We start from the raw sequence: 23645 nt of genomic DNA, 5'->3' as shown, positions 1-23645 counted from the left end.
AAAAAAAATTTTTTTTCTTCATGTTTTGAACTGGTTAGCACACAAGCATCCTTCCTCCTGCCATTGTGCATAGTAACCACCTGGGGTCTTGTTAAGAGGCAGATTCTGTTTCTGTAGGTCGGAGATAGAGCCCAGGATCCTCCTTTCTAGTAGGAGATGCTGATACTCATGCCATTGGTCCTCAGGCCACACTTTGAGTAAGTAGCGGGGCGGGCCCGCAAGCTCGCTCCCCTGCTTCGAGTCCTTTCCCGCTCCTTGTTGCCTAGTCACTAAGCTTCCAGCTTCTCAGTGAAGGGGTTCATCTTGTGCCTGTTTTCCTGCAGTCTCTTTAGTTAGTTTCTTCCTTCTCCTCAACCTGAACACACACACACCCCTTGCTCCGTAATGACACTGAACCTCTGGTAGTTTCCTGAATAGCCCTTGTTACATCACGTTTTGTTCACCACAGTCCTCCACTTTGAGTACCCGTTTCCTTTCTTAGCAAACTCCCATTGGCCCTTTTGATACTCTACTTATCTTCAGGCTGGGTTATAAGTCTCCTATTTTGTTTATAGGGAACCCATGGCTACTTCTGTTCTATGTTGTATTGAAATTATTGATCTATTGGCCTGATCCTCTTTTTAAAAAATTTTTAATTAATTTATTTTTTCATTATTTATATTTATGGGGTACAATTTGTTGTTTCAATACATGTATATATTGTATTATGATCTAATCAGAATAGTTAGCATATCTGTCACCTAAACATTTATCATTTCTTTGTGGTTATAACGTTCAAGATCCTTTTTTCTGGCTATCTTGAAATGTACAATACAATATTATTAGTTGCTGTCACTCTAGGGCACCAGAACTTACTCTTCCTATCTGACTGTAACTTTGTACCGTTCCACCAACCTTTTCCCGGCTGCCCCTCCCCCTGCCTTTCCTTGTCTCTGGTAACCACCATTCTACTCTCTATTTCTCTCTTTTTTTCTCTCTTTTAAATTTATTTTTTCTTAATTGACCCATGATAATTGTATATATTAATGGAGTACAATATGATATTTGGGTACATTCATACTGTGTGTAATGATCACATCAGGGTACTTAGTATTATCCTGACCCTCTGAGGTAAAACACCCTTGTACACACTGCTAACATACAGTGGGTGCTTAGAAAATGATTAAATGAAAGCCATTATTCTCATAAAATAAATACTCAGTAACCTTAACTGTATTAGTGCAGAAGAATTAATATCAGTTGCTTAAGAGCCAGAAGACTTAAAACGATCAATAAAAATGGGACTTAAGGACCACTGTTTTAATAGTCCATAATAAGTTCTCAAATCTGGATGTACTTATTTATAGACTACCTGGGGTGCTTGTTAAAGATATGATGCCCCAGATCCACCCCCAGTCTGGGAAGATGCTCCAGGAATCTGCATTTTTAATAAATGTTCTAGTTGAGTCTAGACTGTCCAAGCAACACACTAATATGATATGAGAAGTTAGTAAGAGAAAATCAAGTTGAGCTAGGAACAAATGATCATGGTCAGGAAGTATAAGTTTCAGATGCTTAATGACTTGCTGTTTTTTCACTTTTTCCCCCTGTGATGCTTTCTTTTAATTGCATTTTTTTTCACTGTTAACTTAGGATGTCTAAACAGGGACGAACAATCATCTTCTCCATTCATCAGCCTCGTTATTCCATCTTCAAGTTGTTCGATAGCCTCACCTTGTTGGCCTCAGGAAGATTAATGTACCATGGGCCTGCTCAGGAGGCCATGGGGTTCTTTGCATCAGCTGGTATGATTGACTTTTTCATGCAGTAAAATCCCACTTTAATGGAATCCTAAAAGAGGACAAAGGGAGTTGACAGGAGTGCTTTTGACTTTGGGTAGATAGACCATGGGTTGTAGCATGCTAAAACATCTTTGATCAATTTGGTGCCAGAATTTTTCTTCATTTCGTAGCAATAGTGCGTTGTTTGTGTCTCCTCCTGTCCTGTTTGCATGTGCATGTATGTGTGTTTGAACATTTCTACTGTTCTGCTTCCCAGTTATGGTGACCTTTCCTTAAAAGTTCAAAAAATATGTTGGGCCCATAGCCAGTTAACTGAACATTTTTGGAAAGGCCTAATATCATTGTCTTCTTGACCATATAACAGATCAGGCCTTTTCATTTTTTACCCTTGCATGTGATGTTGGTCTGCCTTGATGAGGACTCATGGAGATGCTACTTAATTTTCTAGTAACATTAGATTGCAGATTTAGGCCTTGAGTGGATGTGAGTGACCTGTCAGTCAATAGAGTGGCCTTAAATCTGATCATGATGGGCAAACATTTCTTCTAATAGTTCTGGGCAACCTGATTCTTCCTATTTCACATCTAAGTGTGTGATTTTTTTTTTTTAAATGGCTCATGCTTCATTTTAGAGATATTTGGAAATGGTTATAGATGATTCTCCCTGACCCCCAGTATAGTTTTAAATATTCATTAGCTATCTTTCTTAATTTGATTTTGTTTAATCTCTATCATTTAAAATAACCAAGTGTATATGGGTCTGGGGAGTCTGGGAGAAATGCACCTAAGAGTCAGACTTCAGGCAAAATTGAAGTCAGATGATTGTGCCACAGAAGTTGAGGTACAGGTATGCTGTGCTGTCATACTCTCTCAAGAATGCTGCTCTGGGAATTTGTCCTTCATTTGGAATTGTGGCAGCATAACAGATAATTTGGATCTCTGAATTTAGTGGGTGAGGAAGCAATCACTGCTAGCAGTTGGTACTGCCATTCTGACATTCCCTAGGTAAACTCAGAGCAGAATGCACTGGGCTTTTAATATTTTTTTTTCTTGGACCTATATTTAGATTTTTGAAGAAGTGCTAATAATCATCAGAGCATATTGATAACTGTTTTAGGTTTCATGAATTATGATAGGTAAGGACCAAGCACTAATATAAGACATTCTGAAAGTCCAAGGTTGGTTTGAAGTGTATTTCTTTTTGGCTGGGAGACAGAATTGTTGAAATATTGTATGATTGAATGTGTAAGAAGAAATGGTACCTTAGTGACAGAAGAGAGAAAGAAGATGAGAGAGAAGTTGGATTCTGTCTTTTCTTGCCTTACCTTCATCACCCTTGAAAGTGAGTCCTCTTTATTTTCCAAGACCATCAAGTGTGTGTGTCGGGTTGCCTTTCATAGGTTACCACTGTGAGCCCTATAATAACCCTGCAGACTTCTTCCTGGACGTCATTAATGGAGATTCCTCTGCTGTGATACTAAACAAAGAGGATGATGAGGACTGTGAAGGTATGTGGTTTATTAGATTCACAGATTTTTGCTTAATTGAATTGGCTGAATTCAATGTGGTGGCTCTTTGAAATGTGGCTTTGTGAATTTATGTTAATGTAGTCTTGTTACCAGTTAGCCTGTTGATTTCTCTGCGTTCCATGAGTTCTGTGGGTGTTTCTGATTCAATTTATGAATGATCATTTGTATAATAGTGTAAGTTCTAAGGAGAGCTTTCATTTAAAAAAATATGCTCATTGATTGCACAGCGTTAGAGAAACTTGGCACTTTATGCATTTGCACATAGTAGGAAGCAGGAACCGGATTTTTACATTAAGAATTTTAACTCCATGTCGTAAGAAGTCTATTTTAAAAGAATTAGGGTCCCAATAGTTAGGAAAAGGTCAGTGGGTTTGCTGTATTCATAAGATTTTGGTAGTAGACCAATTAGCTGTATTTTTTTAATGTGTAAAGCAGGCTAATAATTGTTTATATTCAACCTTTAGAATTAAGATGTTAGGGAGGAATCCAAGAAAAGGGTCACAGGAAAATGGGCTAAATCAGTTGTTATCTTGTTAATACTATTTTCCTTCTTTGTCCACTTTTATTCCAAAGCCCCGGAGACTGAAGAGCCTTCCAAGAGAGATATGCCACTCATAGCAAAAATAGCTGAGTTTTATGTTAACACCTCCTTCTACAGAGAAACAAGAGCTGAATTAGAGAAACTCTCAGGGGGTGAGAAAAAGAAGAAGAGATTAGCCTTCAAGGAGATGACCTATACCACCCCCTTCTGTCATCAACTCAAATGGATTTCCAGGCGTTCATTCAAAAATTTACTGGGTAATCCCCAGGCCTCTATAGCACAGGTAACATGACAGATTCTTTTTTTTTTTTTTTAAAGATGATGGGTAAGGGGATCTTAACCCTTGACCTGGTGGTGTCAGCATCACACTCTCCCAGGGGAGCTAACAGGTCATCCCTATATAGGGATCTGAACCCGTGGCCTTGGTTTTATCAGCACCACACTCTCCCAAGTGAGCCACGGGCCGGCCCCAGTGACAGATTCTTTAGAAATACTAGCGTGGAAACAATTTGGCTCAGACCTAACCTCCTTTAGGATTATGTGTATATTCTACCCACCCTTCCATTTATTTCTTCTCCCTACTCCATTTGGGATATATACATACATAAAAACAGTCAATAGAACAAGCAAGACACAATGAAGTTTTTATTGAGAGAAAGCTTCTTTTTCTGGTGGTTTCTTGGACTAGCTCAGAATTTTTGTTGATTTAGACAAGCTGTAATGAATTTATTTTAGTAGGAAATATTTTTTGATAGATATAAAGGAAATGTCAGTCACATTTGGGGTTTTCTAGTATGTGTGTGCTTTCATTCATGGATTCATTCAGCAAGTTCGTATTATGTGCTGCACTTTGGGGACATGTATACAGTAGTGAACAAAATGGCAAAAATAAAATTCTCTGCTCTTAAGAAGCTTCATTTCTTAGGACAGACAGATGGTAAATGAATAAAGAGATAAAATATATAGTACAGCAGGTAGTAGAGGAGACTATGGAGGAAGTTTAAGCTAAGAGGGGCGAAGAAAGGGGAGAAAGAGAAGAAGATAGGGAGAAGGTGGTTGGTTTACATTTGAAATCAGGTGGTCAGGGAAAATTTCACCTAGTGTCACTGAATATAACTGCAAGTAATATGGGCTGGCCACCGGATGAGGGAAGAGCCTGTGTGCAGAATTCTGTTCCTGGTAGTTGATCTTCCTTATCTAGGGACTCTCATCTTAGGAAAGTACTAGATATTTTGAACAGTTTGCAGTTAATACAGAGGTAGTAAGCAAACTTGAGTTCCATAAAACAGGCATTCACTGTCAAATTAACATTCTTTTAGTTAAGATGAGATAATGTTTTTTTCTTCTTTTAGCTGGCTCTTTGGTAGTTGTTGATTGTTAGTCCTTATGGTTTTTCTGTTATTCTTAACCCTTCTGTCACACAAAACACTAGTACTCCTAGTTCATTGGTCCATCCTTTATAAGGAAATCAGGTTAGCTGGTTATTTTGGGGTTGTTTTTTCTGTCATCTATTTAAGAGTAATTTATTTTTAAATTGAAACTGGGTTTTAATTTTTTTTAATTTTTAAATTTTTAACTTTTTTTGGCAGCTGGCCGGTAAGGGGACCTGAACCCTTGACTTTGCTGTTAAACACTGTGCCATAACCAGCAGAGCTAACCAGCCAGCCCCATTATCTTTTCTTTAAATTATTTTTTATTTATTTTTTTTGTTTTGGCGGCTGGCTGGTACGGTACCGGAACCCTTGACCTTGGTGTTATTAGCACCACACTCTGACTGAGCTAACCAGCCAGCCCTGTGTTTTTATTATCAAGCACTGAGTTTCGTTGAGTACTGAAAGATGGTGGGTTGTTGGCTCTAATGAAATATTACTGCCTTCTTAACATGCACACCATAATTTTCATAGTTAAGCATCTTTCCATTCTAAGAATATCTAAGAGGCTGTATCCCTATTTGAGCCGTATTGCTAATTGCTCCAAATGTTTTTGGTAGTTGTTATTTGGCATCTTTGGGTACTTGTGTGTACTATCAATCAAGGGTAAAATTCCATTCTTTGAGAATAGATTTGATTTTGTTTGGAAACAAGTCTGGTGAATAAGATCATCCTGGGTTACCCATTGTTCAACAGTGAGATGATGTAATGAGGTGATTCTTTAATGTGATTTATGCATTAGATTTTTGTTACTTGGAAAATAACCTAAATTTCCTGCCTCTCAAGGTAGTATGTCTTGTACAAATCACGTACGTCAGTGTAGTAGTTCTGGGCAGGGCATGATTAGAACACAGATCTATTTCCAATATACCAGGATTCTGAGTGTTCTGGTGCTAGGCTTCCTTCTGGTGGAAACACCAGGCCCAGCACTTCCAGGTTGTGTTCTCAGCCTCCCTGCCTAATCAGTGACCTCAGTTCCACAGAAGGGATTCCAACAATGTTCATAGTGGTGTCAGTCCCATAGAATAGTGATAGAACCTTGTGTTTCTCTGAGCATCTCCTTAGTGGGACAATTCTTGTTTAGATTTGTAAATACTAGAATGTTAGCTTAGGGCAGGAGTAGGCAAAATTTTTTTTTTGTAAAGGGCCATATAGTAAATATTGTAGACTTTGCAGGCCAGTTGGTCTTTGTTTCAGGTAGCCAACCCTGCCATTTTAGTTTGGAAGCAGCCATAGCTAGTACATAAATGAATGAACATGGCTGTGTTCCAATAATGCTTTGTTCATGGACACTGAAGTTTGAATTTCCTATAAATTTTATGTTGCAAGAAATATTGTTATTCTTGATTTTTTTTTTTTTTTTTTTTTTTACTCATTTAAAAAAATGTAAAAAACATTCTTAGCTTGAGGGCTGAATGGAAATGTGGCTGGCCCTATTTGGCCTACAGGCCATCGTTTACTGCCCCGTGACTTAGGGTTTTTACTCTCGCATGTTTTTTACTTCTCTAAATTTTTGAACATGCAGTTGTTAAAATGTTTTATGGCTTCCTGTTGATGAACTTTGTATCTATTTTATTATAGCCATACTTTGTTTTGAACTATTTATCTATTTATTTGATTCATACTTGGCATTTGATAGTGTGTTTAAGCAAAGGTTGCATTTGGAAAATCTTGGAATGAATGAATTATTTGTATAAGAAGAGTTAATGTTCATTTAGTGTGCCAAGGGTTTTCTGATCAAGGGTCTATCTACTCCATTATGCAATGTTTAGTTTGCCTGCTTTGTTTTCTTTTTCTTCATACGAGAAGGAATAACAGATGCACCTTGTAAAAGCATGACAAGATTACAGAATTAATTGTTTTGTCTATATGTTTGAAAGCGGGCTTTGAAAATACTTTAACATCTTAATGATAATACTGACAGTGTTGTTAGAAGATATCAAGTTTCAATGGAGAAGAAACAAAGCATGGGTCGTGTCCAGTTTGAAAAGTCTGAATATTCTTAAAAATTATACTGTGTGAAAGTTTAGACTCTAGTTTACATGTGTATGCATGCATGTTGATAGAGTCGTCAGCATTTATTTTGGAAGCTCGATCTGTTGAAGTGTAGAGTATATTCTGAGGGCAGTAAAAATATACCAGGGTGATGGATTTTTTCCCCCCAAATTTCTGTCTTATTAGCAAAGGAATTGTTAAGGGCATATCACAAGTGAAACACTTAAAAACACTTAAATAATATTCTTTCCAGACTGTGGTCTTCACAAGCTAGTCTTAACAGATCATGATCCTCTTTTCCACTTTGGTTTGCTTCATGCCGAAAGTGTCACTGGTAGATGACTTCAAGTCTTGATACCATTGGACTGTTGTAGTATTGAGATTTTTTTTTTTTAACTGCGGACTCTAAGACATATGGTAGAATATTTTGTTTTCATTAGATTACCATTTCTTTTTATATTTAAACCATGAATAATTATAAGTAGAATTTCCTCAAATAAATTATATCATATTGTAACTTTTAACCTTTGCTTACTGAAGTGTCCTGCAGAGATTTTTTATTCTAATGAACAAAGGTGATGTTTGTCCAGTTTCCTTAGGAGCCATCAAAACAGATTGAATAGGTGAAGATATATAAGGATGGCAAATGATTGGTTACTGAGGTCTACAGCATTGGCTGTTGTCCTTGCTTGTCTGAGGTTTATGGTGAAGCAGAGACAGGACACCGATAATGGAAGCACTGTGTGTCCTCAGAGAAAGCTGGCTGAAAGCTTTGGTGACTATGACCATGCACTTTACCAATGCAGGCATGGACTTCCCAGAGATTAGATAGGCAGGCCCCATTCACCCCTACTTCCTGTTGGTGCAAAATTCTATTGTTAGAATTTTTGTGTGTGTGCTTTTAAACTTTTATTTATTTTTATTTATTTTTAACGTTAAGAATAAAGATATCCTGTTTTCTCTTAAACCTCTTGAAATATAAAACCATGCATGTTCACAGGCACAAAGGTTAAGTCAAAACTCTTAGCCACCTGGTTTATATTATTCCCCAGATGACTTCCCCAGGTGCTTGTATTGCTCTGTGTGGCATTCACAGACCCCGTACCCTAAACCAGATCCTGAAGTGGCAGTTCCTGGTAGAGAACTGGGAGGAATCAGCTTCTTCAACAGTCTGCATTATTGTCCTTCCAGTCTCCCCAAACCTCAGCTACACAGTGTAATAACACACAGTTTTATATTCTCCCTGGGACTTTGGCCAAGCCATTTATTAATTAATTTATTTATTTTTAATTTTTTAAAAAGATGACCAGTAAAGGATTCTTAACCCTTGACTTGGTGTTGTCAGCACCACGCTCACCCAGTGTGCTAACCAGCCATCCCTATATGGTTATCAGCACCACACTCTTCTGAGTGAGTCACGGGCCGGCCCTGGCCAAGCCATTTAAAGTGTTTCTCACAAAGGAGAGAGCTGATTATGTAGCCATTTATGAGTATATTATAATAACGAATGGTGTCAATTTTTTATCTCTAATTGAAACCCTTTCCTTTTTTATTTTCATTTTTCTTTTTGAAAAGATAATCATCACAGGCATACTGGCACTGGTTATAGGTGCGATTTTCTTTGGGCTTCAAAATGATTATGCTGGAATCCAGAATAGGTAGGTATATTTGGATCTTGATTTTGGGAAAGTGGTGTTACTTTATTCAAGCTTATGAAAATCCATTGGGAATTTGAATTGTCTTAAGACAAAGGGTAAATGTCACTGTCTTATTGAGGGGTAGGATGAGTCAGTGAATTGAAAGTTGGATGGAAGAGTTAATTTTTTTTTTCCCACACATACACGTATGTACTATGTATGTAATGGTAAAATATACAGAGCATAAAATTTACCCTTTTAACAATTTTTTTAAGTGTACAGTTCAGTGAGATGAAGTATATTCACATTATTATGCAACTGTCACTACCATCCAACTCCAGAACTTTTTTCATCTTCCCATACGGAATCTCTGTACCCATTAAACAATTACTCCCCGTACCTACCTCCCGCTACCCCTGGCAATCACTGCTCTACTTTCTGTCTCTCAAATTGACTACTCTAGGAACTCACAGAAATGGAATCTTACAGTATTTGTCCTTTGGTTACTGGTTTATTTTTCTTAGCATAATGTCCTCAAGGTTCTTCCACGTTGTACCATCTGTCAGAATTTCTTTCCTTTTTAAGGCTGAATAATATTCCATTCTATGTGTATACCACATTTTGTTTATCCATTTATCTGTTAATGGAAACTTGGATTGCTTTCATGTTTTTGCTGTTGTGAGCAGTGCTGCTATTGTATTGTGCCGGCCAGTTAGCTCAGTTGGTTAGAGCATGGTGCTGATATCACCAAGGTTCGTGGTTTGATCCCTGTCCTGGCCAGCCACCAAACAAAAACAAAAAAAACAGTGCTGCTATGAAAATGGATGTACAAATATCTGTTTGAGTCCCTGCTTTCAGTTCTTTGGGTATATGCCTGCAAATAGAGTTGCTGGATTATATGGTAATTCTGTTAATTTTTTGAGGAACTGCCAGACTGTTCCACTGCAGCTGTGCCATTTTATATTCTTACCAGCAGTGCACAGGAGTTCCAAACTCTCCATATCATCACCAGTTTTTGTTATTTTCTTTTTATTTCTTTTTTACAAAAAATAATAGATCCATTGGATCATCTTTGAAGAAATGTCCATTCATGTCCTTTGCCCATTTTAAAATTGTATTGTTGTTTTTTTGTTGTTGACTTTGTAGGGGTTCTTTATACTTGGGAGGTATTAATCTCTTATCAGATATGTGATTTGCAAATGTTCTCTCCCATTCTGTGGGTATCTTTTCACTTTGTTGACAGTGTTCTTTGATGCATAAATGTATTTTTATTTTGATGCAGTCCAATTAATCTATTTTTTTCTTTTGTGGCCTGTGAGCTAATTTCCTTTGTGTTTGGATTTGTTTGACGTGGGGGCACTTAAGTGAGTGTTATTATTCTTCACTAATTTCAGTCATAATGTGCCCTTAAATATCTGCTTTCATGATGAGACTTTATAGTGGGCTGGATCATGTTTTGAACATATGTGCTCAGTGCTGGCACAGACCTCAGCATTCTCTTCGTGTATTGAGATCTGCTTTGCGCACTGGACGTCACAGTCTCAGGTTCCCTCCCTATGGCCAGAGGGTTAGGTGGTATTACCCCATCTTACTACTGAGAAAAGTTGAAGTTTAGGTTGAATCTATTTTGATATCTGCAGAAGGCTGATTATTTTTAAAAGAAAGATAAACATAGAAGTAGATTCATCACTCAGGTAAATATATTTTCTTTTGTATGGAATCAGATAGTGTTACTCTACAATGAGATTATTATTACAGCTTCTTTCCAGAGATATGTCATTGTTTGTCTTTTTACCTTCCCTGAGGGCTGAGATCTCTGGATTGTTTTCAAACTTGCTAGTAATTGAGGGTTTGTACCCTGTGTAGATGCTGTTTCTTAACCCAGCACAGAATATATCACAGGATCTAGAGGCTGTGGACCTTTATATTATGCAGTAGGAAGCACTTGGAAAAAATATTGGCAAACCTATCCTCAACTGGAATTTTATTTTATTTTATTTTATTTTATTTATTTATTTATTTTTTTAAAAGATGACCGGTAAGGGGATCTTAACCCTTGACTTGGTGTGGTCAGCACCAAGCTCACCCAGTGAGCGAACCGGCCATCCGTATATGGGATCCGAACCCGGGGCCTTGGTGTTATTAGCACCGCACTCTCCCGAGTGAGCCACGGGCCGGCCCCCTCAACTGGAATTTTAAAGATGAACTGGAAATTTAGCCATTAAAGCTCTTGGTAGAAAAAAAAACCAGAGAAATAAAGAGGAGCTTTAGTTGTTTCTTCAAATGTTTTCTGGAGAAATAGGACATTAATTTTATTTTAATTTATATTTTTGACTTATGTTTGCTATTTTTTTTATCAGAATTGGACTGTGTGAAAGTGGCCTGTGTGTGTGGTTTATCTAATCTCTGCTGGGATGATTAGTGGTTGATTCTTTTGATTAAAAAAAAAAAATCTCTGGAACCAAGTTGTCAAAGTTTTGTTCAGGGGTGAACATAACATCAGTACTTCATTTGGAATTGCTTGGGAGGGCAGTTTAGTTCTCTCTGGAGAAGAGCTGTGGCAGAGATGCAGCACTCTCTTCACACTTTCTCTAACCTGCATGTCTGAGAAACCGGGTTTTAACCATGTGTAGAGCATGACCTTCTTTGACTTAATAGTTACCTCTGAACTAAATGGCTTACAGCATTGTGATGATAACTAAAGTTAGTGTACATTAACGAAAAGATATTATTTTCAAAATAATATTCAGGTCCAGCAATCCCATTTCTGGGTATTTACCCAAAAGAGTTGAAATCAGTATGTGGAAGACAGACCTGCAGTCCCATGCTATTGCAGCACTCTTCACAGTAGCCAAGTTATGGAATCAACCTAAGTGTGTATCAGCACGTGAATAGATAAAGAAAATGTGGTGTATGTACACAGTGGAATACTGTTCAGTCTTAAAAAAAGAGAAATTTGGTCATTTGCAACAACGCGATGGAATTGGAGAACATTATGCTAAACACAGAAAGACAAATACTGTTCTCACTTATATGTGGAATCTAATCATAGAAGCAGAGAGTGGAATAGTGGTTGTCAGAGGCTGGGGGGATGGGGAAGTGAGGAGATGATGGTCCAAGGGTATGAAGCCGCAGTTAGACAGGAGGAGTAAGGTTTTTCTCTTTTGAGATACATCACGCAGTGTGGTACCATAGTAAATAATAATAATGTATTGTACATTTCAAATCTCTTAGGAGTAGATTTCAAATTTTCTCACCACAAAAATGGTAAGTATTTGAGGTGATGCACATATTAATTAGCTTGATTTAATTATTCCTTATTGTATTCATAAATCATAACTTGTACCGCATAAATATATACAACTATAATTTGTCAATTTATAATTAAATAAAAATTAAAGAAAATCATGTTGAGATTAGTAAGTAAATAATAACCAATGTGGGTTATCACCTTGAAAAGGATTAGAATGCATTAAATTCTTTAATAATAAAAAACTATCTGGTATAAAGCAAATCACCTTATATTTTAGCAAGAATTTTTTTTTTTTTTTAAGATGACTGGTAAGGGGATTTTAACCCTTGACTTGGTGTTGTCAGCACCACACTCTCCCAAGTGAGCCACGGGCCGGCCATTTTTAGCAAGAATTTCACTGTCTACTTTTTTAGAATCTTTATGAACATTACTGTTAGATGTAAGACAACAAATTGAACTGAATCTTTGCTGTGTTCCATGTTTCTAAAATTAGTTTTAACTTGATATTAGGTTTATTTGTGTATGGAAAGAAGCATGGCTGCTTGTGTACTAGGCCTGGCTGTTTCTATTCAATTTAATTATTGTATAAATACTTTACTTTTGAAATAGCTGGTTCCTTACTTTACTTTTTAGGTTTTCAAAAAAATTAGAGCTTCTATGGATACTTTTTTTTTCTTTTAAGGTAGTTGGGGTTGTTCACTTGGGTTTACATTTTTTAAAATGTTCTCTTGTTTTTGTGCCATTTAAGTGATGTGTCACTTCATCTCTTTTTCAATTTCAACTCACATGTTCAATGCCAATTAAATTGTTTAGTTATGAAAGGAAGCGCATCCCTGTTTCAAGAATGTTGGCATGCTTTCACAAAATCCATGTTTCTGTCAAAGTGTAGATTAACTGCGTACTTTCCTTTCTGAACCTTAGTTATTTTTTTACTGAGTAATAAGCATTAATGGTCTTCCTTTTCATACAGGTGCACAAATTAGTTTTTTCTTTATAAATATGCATCACTTTGTCTTTTTTTTTTTTTTTTTTTTTTTTTTGAGCACTTTGGAGGCCAGCAGGAGGTTGTTTGTCTTAGTGTGTCAAGGGTAGCAGTGAGGCTTTGTTGGTGGTGGTGTGGATCATGTAATAAGGTGGTGATGGAGCTGTCCCATCAGCATTCAAGCTGTTCCTTAGCATATCTTAAGAACAATGATAGGTTAAATAGTCAATAGTCATTCAAGCCGGAATCAAACCAGCAACCTAAAACAGTCAAAGTACACAATCCCATCCCTAAACAGTGATTAGAATTGATTAGATGGCTTTTGCCAAACTTCTCTGTGGACTATCTGTCGTCCCCTACTCAACAGCCTTTTGGCTCATTCGTGCAATTACCTAAAAATCCTATTCTAAGATCAAAGGAGAATCAAGATTTCTAACCCACTACAGCCACCTTCTTGCAGTGTGCTCAGGTTGGGGAGAGAGAGCGCGCTCTCTGGTGTGTCTTCATATAAGGGCACTAACCTCAGCTAAACCCAGTTACCGCGCAAAGGCCCCATCTCCTAACACCATCACTTTGGGGGTTGGGGCTTCAGCATATGAATATTGGGGGGACACAATTTAGTCCACAGCAACTAAGACTGTGAATTTCAAAATGTGCCACTGTGGAAACATAAGAGATGGGGGGAGAGACTTGATGGGCCTCCTGTTTCTCTCTGTTTTAACCAGAACAGTTTCACTTTTTTCTAAGGTTTTTTCTCTTTTTGGCAGCTGGCCAGTCTGGGGATCTGAACCCGTTATCCTGGTGTTATAAGGCTGTGCTCTAGCTAACTGAGCTAACCCCCCAGCCTGTCTAAGGTTTTAAGATATCATTTGCAAAAGAGTTTTGTGGGTAGAAAATTGATCTGAGAATGTTGAATTGACTGCAGTGCCCTCGTGCCCTTTCCCTCCTGGCAGAGCGGGGGTACTCTTCTTCCTGACGACCAACCAGTGCTTCAGCAGCGTGTCTGCTGTGGAGCTCTTTGTGGTGGAGAAGAAGCTCTTTATGTGAGTAGATCACTGTTCTGGGAAGGGCACTGTCCAGCGCCAGGGGCTATTGGTCAGACTGTTCACATCCAGAATTGGGCTGAGGATGGGATCTTGGGGATTACCAGTATTTTTCTTTTTCTTTTTTAAATTTATTTTTAAATTGACAAATAACAATGGTATGTATTTACCATGTACAGCAATATTTTTTGAAATATGCATGAGATTACCAACATTAATTGAGAAAAGGTGGCCAGAGGTGGGGAAGAAAATCATGAGCATGTGGGGCCTGATCCCAGGGGCAAAGAGAGTTTTGAGGTTAGGCTGCGGCCAGCAAATCTAGAAGCTGAAGAGAAGTACGCAATAAAAGGGCTGCAAAGTAGCTTTTGTTTTTAGCAAATAATAGGTCATGCTGACCCTCACGAGAAAAGCTTGAGGAGCTTGGTAGAGATTAAGTGGCTGGTCAAGCAGTCACTCTGAGGTGGGGAGGTGAGGCTGATGAGAAATGTGACCAAGCTTAGCCCTCAGTGGAGGAGCAAATGGAAACAGCCAGAGGGCAGCCTTGCGGTAAAGAGTAGGTTTTTGTTTCTTGTGTTTTTCAAAGATGATTTGCCCATATTTACATGATGAGGAAGGAATCAGAGAGGGAAAGATTGAAAGAGGTGGAAGAGTCTGGAGTAATGGGAGAAAGATGTCAGGAAGAGGAAAGTGTAGGACCGGATCGCTGACAGATGTTTGCGTAGAAGGCGTGACCACTGAAGGAAGAAGTCCTTTCCTTTCCTTAACATGAAAGTAGAAGAACTGAAAAGCGCTGAGTGATCTGAAGCTGCACGGGAGGACTTGGGGAATAACAACGCCGCCTTCATCGTCTGAGGGGAGAGAGAGAAAGAAGCCTCTGTTCCTGAGGTCAGCTGTGGAAGAGCTCTTGATTAAGGGGAGCCAGCGTCAGAAGAGGGGAAAGAAGCATCCTCCGAGGACAGGGAGGATGAGCAGAATCGGTTCACCTTAAGGGGGCATTCAGAGGCCAGAGAGGACAGCATGAGGAGTGAGGTCTGCAGTGAGAAGAGGAGGGGTCACAGCACAGAGCTTCATTGGATGCTGTCCCTGGGGAGGCTGGCACCTAAGATGGTGACAAGCAAGGAGGGACTGTCTTGAGGATGTGGGAGGCAGCAATGTCAGGTTGCAGGTGGCGGCAGAAGTCTGCAGTAAGCAGTCTCATCTCTGGTCTGTACCTTCTTAAACTAATCTGGGATGTACAATGTGTGTTTTTGTTTTGCAGACATGAGTATATCAGTGGATACTACAGAGTGTCATCTTATTTCTTTGGAAAAGTGTTATCTGATTTACTACCCATGAGGATGTTACCAAGTATTATATTTACTTGTATAGTATACTTTATGTTAGGTAAGTAGCAAGACAAAAAGGAGGCATCTTTGGTCTTGGATATGAGGTGAAGCCAATTTCTCATTGCAAGTGTGTTTTTGGTTCTCAAAACTACAGACCAAGGCATGAGATGAAGAAGCATATGGCATAGTCTTGGAAATAGCTGTTGACTATGGACATTTTTGTCAAGACTTTCTCCAACTGAACTTTAAAAACTATAAATTCTTTCCATGTTTGTGTATGACACACAGCATCTTTCAGTAAAATAGTTTTATAAATAGTTTTTGTAAAGCTGTATTTTATCGAGAGATGTTGTGTGATACACAAACATGGAAAGCATTTTTAAAATGATTTGATAACACTAAAGGTGTATTTTTTACCTGTCAATTTTTATTTAGACAGAGGTAGATATATAGAGAAAAAAATATACCCATCTCCACCCCATTCTCAGAGAGAAATGGTGACATTTGGGGCTTATTGATTCAATAAAATATAAAATAGTTTGATAGATGTAGACGGATTCATTTGTGCATTACACTCAGGCTTCACCCCAAGGCTCATGGAATTATAGAACATCAGCATTTCCATATATATTTTACTCTCTCTAGAACATCAGCATGTCTGTGTGTGTGTGTGTATATATATATATATATATATATATTACTCTCTCTCACCACTCTCCCGCCCCACCGACCACATCAGAAATACCTATTTTTGACAAAGTATTACACGATAAGAAACACTGATTGAGGGGCCGGCCCGTGGCTCACTCGGGAGAGTGTGGTGCTAATAACACCAAGGCCCCGGGTTCGGATCCCATATACAGATGGCCGGTTCGCTCACTGGGTGAGCGTGGTGCTGACAACAGCAAGTCAAGGGTTAAGATCCCCTTACCGGTCATCTTTTAGAAAAAAAAAAAAAAAGAAACACTGATTGAGCCTAAACCTTCCATTTTACACAAATAAGAGGTGTGTCGTAAAGATTTAGGCATAGAAACTTCTTATTGGTGTTCTTGTGGCTGTTCGAAAATCTTCAGATTGTATGAGCCATGGTATTAACTCATTGTAGTTTATAAGGTCGTTTTATGAAACATAATTTAGCCTCATTCTCAATCCAGAGTTTCGTGGTCATTTCTCTAGAGAGACTTGGGTTACGGAGGCCCCCCACCCCCACCCCCAGATATTAAAACCACTGCTAGGTCACGTAATCCTGATTGTCCCAGTTTCCTCACTAATGCAGTTCCAGCAAACAATGAGTAATATGGGTAAATGCATGTGCTATTGATGAGTTTTCTGTGAGAAGAGAAGGCAGTAGAATTTTGGTCAGGGTGTTGCCTGTAGTCCTCCATCTCAGGAACTCAGAAATTGTTTATAATTACACAGAAAGGAAGATAGGTGTTATATGGAAAGGTGCTTATATATTAAGTATAAAAAAGGAAACTATGATAACTTCATGCACTTACATGGAGGGAAGCAATGAAATTGGTGACCCAAGGTAGTTGGATAATGGATGACTTTTTTTCATTTTGGTATTTCTTAGAATGTTATAGTGTTGCTTACACAGTAAACAATCCCAAATATACAGAGACCTAGGCAGTTGGATTAACCCCTTATTTTCTTTCCAAGGATTGAAACCACGGGCAGATGCCTTCTTTATCATGATACTCACTCTTATTATGGTGGCTTATGCGGCCAGCTCTATGGCACTGGCCATTGCAGCAGGTCAGAGTGTGGTATCCGTAGCAACACTTCTCATGACCATCTCTTTCGTGTTTATGATGGTGAGTATGAGCTGTGCTTCTCTGGGAAGGAATTTTTTCCTCTTGTTTTTTCCCACACATTCAGCTGTCATGTAAAGCCTGCTCTGAGGATTCTGTAGATGGGGACTCTTCGATGCTTTAAGGAGGCCGTATGTTGAAATAGTAGCTTATATTGGGGAATGTACCAGCTTTCCTTCTTGCCCTTATCCAGCCTTTTTGGCTATTGTTCTAATATGGTTACTATAACTTTAGTTAACATGTTGTTGCTAAGGAGCTTTATGCTTCTTGGTGACATATTATGAAAACTTGATAAACTGCAACTTCAAAAACCAGAATTTTGATTGGCAGATTCCCTTATAATTGTGACAGGTTATTGCCTGACTTTCATGCTGGTGTTAGAGAATTGCTAGCTTGTTTGACCAACAGCAGAGATGGTTTGGTTGGACTTACTTCTCTCCATGGTGAAAGCTAAAAAGCTCCGTGAGAACAGAGCAGTGTGTGGCATGGATAGTCTATCTTGAATCCCTGTTGTATTTTGAAAAGGAGTGTTTTAAAAATAATGGAAAATTTCAAAGTCCACACAGTACTGGGTCCACCTTCTTTCTGGATTCCTAGCATTCTCTCATATCGATATATTTCTGCTTATCTTTGTTTAAACGGTCACTTAATCCTAATCTTACATGCCCCTAAATTTTGCATTCACGTAGATGAGTCGACAGGTGAATGGAACTGGTTACTACATTTTCCTCCATGACATCAAGTAACTAGGAATGGTTAGCCTATTAATTCACATCCTTTTGGCTATACTGTCAGCCAATATATAAAGTGTCCTTCAATAAATAAAAATGTTTCGTTTGATATTTTTGATGCTTTGGTTTATTGTTATTATAGGTTTCTATGTAGAACTTTTAAAACCAGTCCCAAAACTGTATTTTACTCAGAGATGCTATGTTATACACTTGTGTTTACACTTGGTTAAATGAAGGTATTGACCATGTCTTATGCTGTACATCACCACAGGGTACTCTGTTTCAGTTCCAGGCCTTGGCTTATTTTACACCTGCTTTCTTTTTTTTTTTTCCCGTGACCAGCACTCAGCCAGTGAGTGCACCGGTCATTCCTATATAGGATCCGAACCCGCGGCGGGAGCGTTGCCGCGCTCCCAGCGCAGCACTCTACCGAGTGCGCCACGGGCTCGGCCCTACACCTGCTTTCTGAACCCCACATTGTTCCTAACATCATACAGATATAGAATGCAAACCCTTGTAAATAAATCTTCCTGTGGTATGGAAGTAGAGAGGGGCATGTGATGCTTACGATCGTTCTGGTATATGTTCTTAGATTGCCAGGTTTATTAGTGGCAACACATAGTAGATGTATGAGAGTAGTCAGTAACTACTTGACTTTCCATTTTATGCAGTTACAGAGACAGTTGAGGACATACTCTTGACAATTAAGGATCTTTCAATTAAATGGAATTATATATCATAGATGTATAGATTATCCTTCCTTTAAAACCATAAATAGCCTCAGCTATATAGAGGTATACACATGCAAAGGAGGCGGATTTAATAAGTGTTTAGAGTAAGTGGCAAGAATTTGAAGAAAGAGTTAGGCTTAGCCAGAAAAGTTCATAAGGCCGTAGGAATCTTGAAGAGGGTATTCTCTAGAATTCTTCATGAGATCACTTGATCAGTTATGACTCTTGGTATTTGCTTTCTGCAGATTTTTTCAGGCCTGTTGGTAAATCTCACAACCATTGCGGATTGGCTCTCGTGGCTTCAGTACTTCAGCATTCCTCGATATGGTTATGCGGTAAGTTTCCCTTGTCTGTTGCGGCTGGATTCCCGAGCTGGGAACAACTGAAAGAAAGCCTAACCATCTCATTTCCCCAGCCACGAACTGTGAAAGTCTCCCATCCAGGAATTTTCTTTTAGGAGGAATGAATGAGAATTTCCTACTAGCTCTCGTTAGCACAAGGCCAGGGGACAATTTGGGGTTTTCCCCAGTCTCCCTGTTTGAGGGAGGTGAAGAATGGGAGATATCTCATAGTAAAGGAGAAAAATTGACTAGTTGATGAAAAACTGTTGCATTTCAATTCAGTGAGGAAATAAATGAGAAGGACGGGAGATGAGAATCATAGTTTATATTGAAAGGGATATTAGAAGAAAAACAAAGGCCATATAGTACTCATAGTCATATTGGCTTTAGCAAGTTAATCAACTCCAAAGAAAACGGTCTGTGTCTTAATACGGTTTCTAACACCCAAGAATTACAACTGGTTTTGATGAAAACAAACAAGAACAAGATTGTTCCCATAAATTAACAATACTCATTGAGCACCACTGTTTTAATTATAGTGTTCATTGGGTTATGAAATTGGGAAGAGAAGAAGGAGCTGTGGGGTAATATAGCCAGAGGTCTCCCCTCTTGGCCAAATACTTTGCTTCCTTTGTATTGGAAGCCAAAATCCCAACCCGAGGCCTCTTGATTGCCAGGGAAAATAACTTTAGTTGCTTTGGTATGACAAAGACTGAATGTGAAACTTAGTATATTTTTAGAAATAACAATAAAGATTAAATTCAGAGGACATGACTGTGATAATTCTTTGGAAACTTTTTGTAATTTAAAACTATTTCCCTTGTCCTCCTCACTGCTGTGTTATAGGCTTTGCAGCATAATGAATTTATAGGACTAGTCTTCTGCCCAGAACCCAATACAACAAACAGCAGCAATGCAATGTAAGTTCACGTTCAGTGTCATGATGTGTTTGCTTACTGTCGTGGTATGATGCAGAATGGCTAAGGGGATTAGAGCTGGTATGATTCCTTTTAGGGTCACTGTACCTTTCTGATCCTAAGTTTTCTCATCCATAAAGTGAGTCATTGTGCACTAATGCATGTGAACATGCTGTATTACAGCTAGAATTGTGCTTAACATGGAGAAATGTTTGTGTTGCCTGTCTGTTTTGGGTCTTTTAAAAGATCCTTTTGATGTTTTGATTGTGGGTTTGAGTTCTTATTTTTCAGAACATTTATTTGAGTTTGATATGAGCTGCTTTGATATTTTAGCAAGGGCTTTCAGTCTCTGAACTGTATGGATTACATGAAATACATGGGTCCATGAATTCACCGATACCTATGAGCTCAGCCCGTGGACAATAGTAAATCTAGTAAGCAGGGCAGCAATAGCACAAAGGGCATGAACATTTACCTGCCAACATCCTGGCACTTGTCTCTGCCTCTTGCACTTGGGAGACATCATGAAATCAAAGGTTGCACAGTTGTGTGGGTGTTTTTTTAACTGATGTGGAATACTCTGTCAAAGGATGTATCCTCCTCTAAAGAAAGTAAGTTGCAAAGAAAAATCCCGTTTTTGCATAATGTCATTAAAGCAGAAGTGTAGGTTTTAATAAACTAGAGGGTATTGTTTTTAAAATTTAATAACATTTTTCCGTGATTGTTAATTGTTTGATTTTGATACATACATAAGTTAATAAGAGAATAGAGAATGCTGGTATCCTAAATCTCTTCTGAGCATTCAAACAGGAATAGAAATAATTCTTTTTTTTTTTTTTTTTTTGACCGGTAAGGGGATCACAACCCCACGGCACGGTGTGGTCCGCACCACGCTCAGCCAGTGAGCGCACTGGCCATCCCTATATAGGATCTGAACCCCGCGGCCTTGGTGCTCCCAGTGCCACACTCTCCCAAGTGAGCCACGGGGCCGGCCCTAGAAATAATTCTTAATAGGACAAGTTGCTATTTTGAATTATTGACCAGAAAAACTTTTACTCTCCCAGGTGAGCCACGGGGCCAGCCCTAGAAATAATTCTTAATAGGACAAGTTGCTATTTTGAATTATTGACCAGAAAAACTTTTATGAAGAGAGGTTTTCTTTTTCCTGCCCACTCCCTTTTGGTTTGTCCCGGGTGTGACATCTTTGTAACACGACCACTACCTCGTCAGGATGAAGTGCAAGTGAAAAGTGAGACCAGATAAGGGGGAGAGGGAGTGACTGTAGGCTAAATGGTAACATAAGTCCTCACCCTCATGAGATGAAGGAGGAAGCTACTCTTACAGTAAAGAGAGGCTGTGGCTGTTTTGGGCACTACTAAATTCCAAGAGCTGCACAAAGATGATATGAGGCAATAACTGCAGCTATGCCAGTCCAGGTATTTTTAGTACTAGAGGCTTTTGTAACCTGTGGCAGGGCCACTCCATGCTGCTCTACTCCAGCTGCTACTTAAGGCTTAAACCTGATAACCAGGGCTGCTGGTAATGTCTTGTAGCTGAGTATCTGCATCGCTTGTTGCAGGCTTCTTGTGAGCTGATGGAACATGACTCTGGCAGGAAGCCCTCGCTCAGCTATTTTCCTCCTATTAGAATTCTTGACCTGTATTTTTTTCTGTGGCTGTTTTTGTGGGTGAGCAGTACCATACAGAGCTTTGATTGTCTTAGTAAGGGCCATGGGTATCATCTGTTAAAACTGAGGTTTTCCTCTTCAAGAATAAGTGATATGTGCTGACCAAGCTAGCTCACTTGGTTAGAGCATGGTGCTGATAACACCAAGGTCAAGGGTTCGGATCCCTGTACTGGCCAGCCACCCAAACAAAAAAGAAAAAAGAAAACAAAACAAAAGAAAAAAAGTAAGTAACAAATTATTTGATTTAGTAAATGTTTCTGCCCTTTGAAGAGAGTGGCATTATAGATTTGGAAACCAATTTGAGGAGGCTACAAAATTGTTTCAAAGTGTGACTCTGTAAACTTGGTCAAGTTCCTTAAACCTTAGTCCTCTCATCTTTTAAATGTGTATAATTTCTACGCCACTGGATTGTTTTAGGGATTAACTAAGCAATTAGGTATAAGTTATTTAGTATAGTATCTAGGAAAATTGTAAGCATTCAATGACTGTTAGCTATTATATTTGAAGAGATAATTACTTGGTTGACCTATAGGCTTCCTTAACTAAGGAACAGTGGATATATGTTGAATAAAATTTGACAGATGTTAGGAATAAAGTTATATTCTTTTTCTGTTGAATTTCAGATGTTCTGGTGAAGAGTATTTGGAAAACCAAGGCATCGATATCTCATCTTGGGGCTTGTGGAGGAATCATGTGGCCTTGGCTTGTATGATTATTATCTTCCTGACAATTGCCTACCTAAAATTGTTATTCCTTAAAAAATATTCTTAAATTTCGCTTTAGTTTACTATTGTTTATCCTCACATTAAAAAGGAGCACCTTGATTTAAGTATTCAGTGAAGTTTTTTGTCGTCTTCTGTTCAGTTCCATCACACTGTTACTCAATAATTACTTTCAACAGAAACATTCATAGAAATCACAATGAGCTGAATTATATTGTAAAGAATGCTGAGCACTCCTGCATTCAGTAATTTCCAAGATCCTTCCCAGCTCTGAAAATTTTAGGTTTATGATTTAATAACTGTTATATCTGTCCCTACACAGGTTTTTGTCTTTCCTACTTAACACCTTGTTTACTTCTGTATCTTCTCTTCATTATAACTTCTACCAGTATTAGTGAAGTGTTTTATAAGCTTCTTTTTTATCAAAGGGTAATATACTGAAAATTAATAGTTCAGTGAATTACCATAAAATGGACGTGCGTGTGCAACCACCAATCCAGGTTAGGAAACAGCATTACCAGCACACGGGAGCCCGCCCCTCTCCCAATCATTACGTGCTCCCTTCTTCTTGGGTTATTTTGAAGATGACACTGTGTATTCTCTCTCATGCTATTTATTATCAGAACTCAGTTTTGTGTTCTTGTGTGCATAGGTACATAATTGAGTTTCCCCCCACTTTTATTTATTTTTTTTGTGGTTGGCACAGGGATGTGAATCCCCCCACTTTTAAATACACTTTTAATTTTTAAATAAATTTAGATTTACAGAATTAAGATTTAAGACTAATTCAACAACATCTACTACATCCATAGAGGTTTGTGTATCAAGCTAATCTGAAGTTACAGTAGCTTATCTTCAGCAGGACAGTGCAGGAGATATAAATGTCCATACCCTACCCTCACAGGTTTGTATTTATCCTCAGTGGACTAAAGATACCAAAGAAGGAAAATCTGGAATGCCACTAACATAGCTACCATATTGGTGTACCACCTGGCTTTCAGTCTCTTTGTATATATATTTTAGATGAATGGTTGGCTTGCATGTTGACTTGTAGCCCACTTCCCCCCGCCCAGCAATATGAACATAGAAAATTATATTCTAAATTCAAGTTAACTCTTATTGTCTAGACCATAAACCTCTACATTTCTTTGCGATTACCTAGGGAGGGATTTCCCAAGCTTGCCTGG

The 23645-nt window shown here is 38.5% G+C and overlaps 1 protein-coding gene across 5 annotated transcripts in view; it reads left to right on the top strand.

Moving 5' to 3' along the window:
* Window positions 1–22546, top strand: part of ABCG2 (ATP binding cassette subfamily G member 2 (JR blood group)) — a 112880-nt gene extending 90334 nt beyond the window's left edge. For all 5 annotated transcript variants that reach the window (XM_063107722.1, XM_063107724.1, XM_063107721.1 and 2 more), the window contains 10 exons: window positions 1633–1784; window positions 3181–3288; window positions 3883–4133; window positions 8851–8933; window positions 14101–14190; window positions 15449–15573; window positions 17178–17332; window positions 19037–19126; window positions 19979–20052; window positions 22360–22546. In XM_063107722.1, the coding sequence (XP_062963792.1) occupies window positions 1633–1784; window positions 3181–3288; window positions 3883–4133; window positions 8851–8933; window positions 14101–14190; window positions 15449–15573; window positions 17178–17332; window positions 19037–19126; window positions 19979–20052; window positions 22360–22507 (1276 nt within the window). In that variant the 3' untranslated portion in view covers window positions 22508–22546. The remainder of the gene's footprint in view (window positions 1–1632; window positions 1785–3180; window positions 3289–3882; window positions 4134–8850; window positions 8934–14100; window positions 14191–15448; window positions 15574–17177; window positions 17333–19036; window positions 19127–19978; window positions 20053–22359) is intronic.
* The last annotated feature ends 1099 nt before the right edge of the window (window positions 22547–23645 follow it).

Source organism: Cynocephalus volans, chromosome 9, assembly GCF_027409185.1.
Source record: "Cynocephalus volans isolate mCynVol1 chromosome 9, mCynVol1.pri, whole genome shotgun sequence".
Taxonomy (NCBI): domain Eukaryota; kingdom Metazoa; phylum Chordata; class Mammalia; order Dermoptera; family Cynocephalidae; genus Cynocephalus; species Cynocephalus volans.
Note: the sequence above shows the minus strand (reverse complement) of the source record. Positions and strands in the feature narration are given on the sequence as shown.